The sequence below is a fragment of the Propithecus coquereli genome, unplaced genomic scaffold, assembly GCF_000956105.1.
Source record: "Propithecus coquereli isolate 6110/MARCELLA unplaced genomic scaffold, Pcoq_1.0 Scaffold124, whole genome shotgun sequence".
Taxonomy (NCBI): domain Eukaryota; kingdom Metazoa; phylum Chordata; class Mammalia; order Primates; family Indriidae; genus Propithecus; species Propithecus coquereli.
In genome coordinates this window covers 80930-86575 of record NW_012136525.1, presented here as the reverse complement: position 1 = coordinate 86575, position 5646 = coordinate 80930, and the positions used below count along the sequence as shown (strand labels likewise).

Below are 5646 nucleotides of genomic sequence, written 5' to 3'. Positions count from 1 at the left end.
ATAGTTATTTTCAAGTATACTAAATGATGTATATAATCATATTTAAGTAGCCTGATATTAAGCATTCCTTCTAAGTAATTCACATGACTCTATCAGCTCTATTTCATGTTAATTAGAAAAACGCCAACAAAGAATTTCTGATGAGGTGTAACAGAAATTTGTTGTGAGGCTTCCTGAAAATCCCCGGAAAAGTACCTTACAATAGTCAGGTCTCAGATTCTTGCACCATAAAATTAGAAAATCATTTATAAATCATGTCATTTGCAAACTGTGCATAAAAATCCCCTGGGGAACTTAAACATTAAATAAACCAGCATCCACACAAGAGATTCTGATTCAAAAACTCAGAAACAGGACAGGAAAATAATTTTTAAGGGGTGCTCTAGGGATTCTGATACAAATAGCATTCGTACTGCATTTGGGATATACTCATCTAGTATAAACCTCTCATTTTATCTATCAGCAAATGGCAACCTCTCTTGTCTTCAGAAAAGAAATATTTCTGAGGAGGTACGTTTTCAAGCTGATAACTGCACATGGTAGGCACTGAAATAAGATACGGGGACCTACAATGCATTTAAATTACAGAAAGTGGTATCACCATTCCTCTGAATACAAGTTTTTATTGTTATTTTTCCCTTCTTTCTACCTCCTTTCTCCCCCCGCCCCCAACACACACGCATTTAATTATAGAGAAAATACTGGGTAAGATCAAAACAAACTGAAGCAGTGACCAGTAACGAATCCAATAAGAAGAAAGATGTGGAGAAAATGCTTTAGAAGAGAACGTGAAAAAGGCTTGGATTTTTCTACATAGGAACGAGAGCTCTTCTCCATCAGGTCCTTCTTGTGAGAAATGGGTTTGGAATAATTTAAAGATACACTCCCCCTCCCCAACTACATGAGTAAAGCAATTAGAAAACAAGCTGTATTAAAATGAAATGCCATAAGGTGTTGCTATTCACCCACATTTTGAGGTAGATTAGATTTACATTCTGTCACTCAAGAACAGGAGTGGCGATTGTGAAGAAGGACACAGAAGGAAAGCTCAGGATATTTCAGGGGCTGTCAGGACACGATAAAATGTCATGATAGGGGATTTTGAGCAACCAGAGGAAACAAGTTAGGAGAATAAAGGAAACAGAAGATGGGTGCAGGGGGGCAGCTACTTGCGAATAACGGAAGTCAGAAAGAAGGGAGAATCCTAGTGATTTACCTGAAACATGGACAGGAGAAGCAAAGGGGATTATTCTGCCAAGGACACACTTTACCTTGTTTGTATTTTGGCCTAGGACAAGCTTAGCCTTTGTGCTTTTCCTTGAGAGGGTATTGGGAAAACTCGCTTCATTAAAACAGTGCAAATTACTGGATACTCTTCCTAGAACTTTCCTGCTACCCATGAACAGGAATGAATTCACATTCCTCAGATAGTCAAGGTTCCCTCCCTTCATATATTGCCTGGCTCCAAATTTATGAATGTTTCCTCTCTAGCTTCCCTTTCTCTCCCTTCTCTCTCCTCTTTGCAGTTTATTTACTGAGGAGGATGAACGCCAGGGAAGGACTAAAGACCAAATAAGGCAAGCAAAAGATTGATGAGGAATCAGACGTAGGCCGTGGTTAAACACACAGGAAGCAGGTCCACCACAGCCCTATGACCACAGCGGATTCAGACGGCATGACATTCACAGGAAGAAGAATCACGTTCCAGATGAGGTAGGGGAAGGCAGGCAATGAAAAAGAGCCAGGAAAGCCCAATTCGGTTAGTCTCTCACCTCCCAGGCATTGCTGAAGAACTCGCCATCATTTTCAAAGCAGCCGTTACTTTTCTGTTTGCTTAAAAGCCAGATTAAGGTCTGTTTTTGAACATTTTCATCAATGAATATATATTTTTTCATCCTCTCTAATGTCTTAAAAGAAAGGGCACTGAGCCTGTAATGTAAATCACCAGAGTAAAAGTTAGACAAAAAAGAAATGATGAGGTCAGCTATTCCACGGGTTCATCGGCATTGCTCCCTTTGGGTAACGGATGCATTCGACTTATCTAATGTTGGCTGAAACCAGTCTTTCTCAATTCTAGCTTTTTCCTTTGGGTAAGTAAAATATTATGATTAGCAATAAGTGAAAATTAGAGTAATTTTCAGCATGTTTATGCCCAAAGGTCTTACCGTTTAGTCTATTAGATTACCCATACATGGAGACAGAACTAGCGTAATTTAGATGCTTTCGGGCTTTCTAATTTCACTTTCCTGAGTCTGTATGGGACTCTCATAAGTACAGAGTAAGATGTGCCATTTTCCATGGAATTAACTCACTGTATAAGTATAGGGGGCTGTCATTAAATGGTCCGACTGCTAAGCAAATTGCCATGAGATGGTAGGTATATTGTTGCATTAGAATAATCAAATCTTTTAATTTTGTGATTCTCCTCTGTAAATTCACTTTGAAACCCTCTTTGCTTCCAAATCCTTACTGAACTCATCCCCCCATCTCCTTGCAAGGCTTTCTTAGATAATTCTTATATTATTTAAAATAAAATTTTTATCTCTTACCATATGCTTCCTTCCTGATTCATTGACCAAAACATATCATATGAACCATCAGAGTTTTTGAAAGACAATTGGTTTTGATAACCTAAAATACAACATGGCAGAAAATTATTTTTTAATCTAAGAAAGTTAGAAGAAAAAGAATGGTGTAGTACAGGTCCTGGATTTTGTTGTTAGATGAAAGTTACTAAGATGATTATTTCAATTTGAATTTCTGAAACTGAGTTTCACTATCCATAGGGAGTAAAAGTAATTCCCACCTTACAAGGTTTTGGTGACAAATAAGACAGTACATATGACCATGCCTAGCTCAGTAACTAGCTCATCATTGGTGCTAACTGATTGCTTAGTCTCTTTCCCCTATGATTATTTTACTTCAGTGTTATCTTCATGAAAAGAAAACCCCTGGGCTTTTCCTTATTATCACATTTTATACTATTTATCCACCCTCTTTCTACACACGAATTCAATTCCTTCACTGTAATGGAACACAGCTGAGTAAACAAATGCAGAAGTTGGTAAATGAACCATTTACAGCTACTATGAACAACAAAAACGAACACCAAGGTGACTTGGCAAAATACCAGGTGTTAAAAGAAGATAACTGAATTCATAATTTGAAAACTTTACAGTTCCAAATTATGAAGCAGACTGACCACACAGATTTTGAAGTCAAAAAGAAAACGTAGGTAGGATTCAGAGTTCCTCAGTTTAGGTCCAGGTTTCCCCTCCCTGAGTATTTCATAAAAGTAGTTTCGTGGTGTCGTGGTATTGGTAACAATTGGTTTCAACTATTATGAGCAGAAATTACTTAAATCTTCTTACCTTTAGATAAGAGAGAGAATGCCCGAGACTTAAGTTCCTCTGTCAGCTGCTCAGTAGACTGCAGGTAGTCGAGGACGTAGGTATTGGATGCGAGTAGGGCAACATTCTGCTCTGCATTTCTATAGGGCATCTGGAGAGGATCATCCAGATTCTGCACTGCAAGTCCCAGAAAATCTCCTAAAAACAGAAAATCAGAAAGTCGTATTGCTTATAGTTGTAATCTCAGCATTAATAACCATAGATAAAAGAGACATAGTGACAGTAGGAAACATTTAAAATCGGGTCTAAAAGGCGGAGACAAAGAAAGTTTCATGAAGTAATTCTGAAGAGGAGATAGCCATGTATGGTTGAAGTTAAAGGGGTTTCTGGTATGGAAAATATTTCTGAGAGAGAAAGGGAAGTTAGGAAGGTGTGTTTGTTTGCTTACTTGTTTTTTTGAGAAATTGACTCTATGAACTATAAATTGTAATCCATCCCTCTTGAAAATATATTAATGTTAATAATAAGCAAATCAATTTGCTTTTTGTAAAACAGATTCCTCCTTATACTGAGGACATTCCCAGCATCTTTAACAGGCAAATTTGTTCTGATTCTCCAAGAGGTGAATTTAAGAGTTCAGATTAATGGGTTATAATGGAACTTTTGGTTTTCGGAACACCAGTTATCATCTACCAGAACTGTGTTTCCTAGAAACATGGGGTTAGAAAGAGTACTGTAATCTCTTCTGATTCCATAGGGAAACAAGCATAGAGGATGATCTGAACAATAATTCCTTCTAATTCACAGCTTGAGAAAATCTCTCTATCCTTTTATTTTAAGAATTTTTGGGGGACAGTCTCAACCAAGATTTTCAAATCATTGTGAAACACAAAATTTAATCAACTTACCTACAACAGTGAAAAAGCCTCTGGTGGATCCTTCTACGACATCATTTGGCAAGTCCAAAACTACCTGCTTGGAGGCTTTGGTACCTGGAAAGAAAATACAAATTAAAAAAGTCAGCAGATTTGGGGAGACAAACATATTAGAAGTCAGATTCCATTATCTATTTTTATATTACAAGTTGCATTTTTTGAGGAGATAAAATTGAGGGTTTGATGTAGTTTAGAATAACAGCACATTCAGAAAATGGTATATAAATCTGTGTGTTAGATAGTGAGCCCCATTCTCCACTAGCTTAGCACCTGCTAAATATTCAAAACTACTGACTATGACAAATAACACAGCACACACAAAAGGTAAAGCTTGAAGAGTCTGATTTGGCATTAAAAGCAGATCACCATCAATAAGGTAAAATAATACCCATAATGGGCATAAAACAGGAGATTGAGGGGCAGTGATGTATCTACAGGTTATTTCCTCTTAAGAGTATAAAAGCAAAGATTATATGACGTGCTATTTGGACATAATGATTTCCCATTGTCCAACACTGAGTGACAACCAAATGGTAAGAGTTGTTGCAAATGCACAAGATGGGAAAGAACAGGTTGAGGAGGACCAATGTCATAGGTGAACTAAAAAAATTTTATAAATATACTTTTTGATCGCTAAAATTATACGATGAAGATAAAGCATGAAATGAAGTAATCCTCTATGAAGTATTTAAAATGAACTCACAAGACAAGTGGACTAATGCGGAAGGAGAGGAAATGAACTGACCCTGCTGATGAATTTTCTTTAGGACTAATTTGAGCACCTAAAAGATCTTCTTACCTTTTGTACAGATAAGGTAACTCTGGGTAGTTTCTCTTTCAATACCTTCAGGCTATGGAAGATTAAACAAAAACGAGCACAAAATTATGAGTCTGGGTCATCTTTCCACTAAGGAGAAGCAATCAAGCATCAGCTCACAAAAGCACGGCTAGTACAAATTTATCCCTGAAAAAAGACCCATTATGGCCTCCTCCTGTCTGTATCTACAAGTCACTGCACATTACCAACACTCATTTTAGGCCCTGTGTTCCCATAGGCTGGACAGAGGATGTCATCGTGGGACACTCTCGACTCTTCTGATCCCACCTAACATCTCCAGTAGACGAAGAAAAGTGTTTTGTAGAGCAGGGATATGCCCAGAGATGAGACAAGATTGCTCCTCTGATAAGTGTTGATTCTTCTTGAGGGTGATGGCTGTATAGGAGTGTGGGACAAGGACGTTTGTCTCTTGTATTTGAGAATCAGTTTGTTTAAAGAGAAGGAAGAGAAATAGGTGGCACAGGAAACATCATGAGTCAGGAGCAAACAAACCATTGTCAAGCCTGTTTCAAGTGCTAAGTTT

The 5646-nt window shown here is 37.6% G+C and overlaps 1 protein-coding gene across 1 annotated transcript in view; it reads right to left on the bottom strand.

The window, feature by feature from the left end:
- The window catches only part of LOC105805004 (ovostatin homolog 2), a gene marked incomplete at its 5' end in the record, with an annotated part of 125418 nt that overhangs the window by 72461 nt on the left and 47311 nt on the right, over positions 1–5646 (bottom strand). Inside the window, 5 exons of the mRNA XM_012637784.1 lie at positions 1773–1929; positions 2550–2631; positions 3372–3548; positions 4259–4342; positions 5085–5136. Of these exons, the coding sequence (XP_012493238.1) occupies positions 1773–1929; positions 2550–2631; positions 3372–3548; positions 4259–4342; positions 5085–5136 (552 nt within the window). The remainder of the gene's footprint in view (positions 1–1772; positions 1930–2549; positions 2632–3371; positions 3549–4258; positions 4343–5084; positions 5137–5646) is intronic.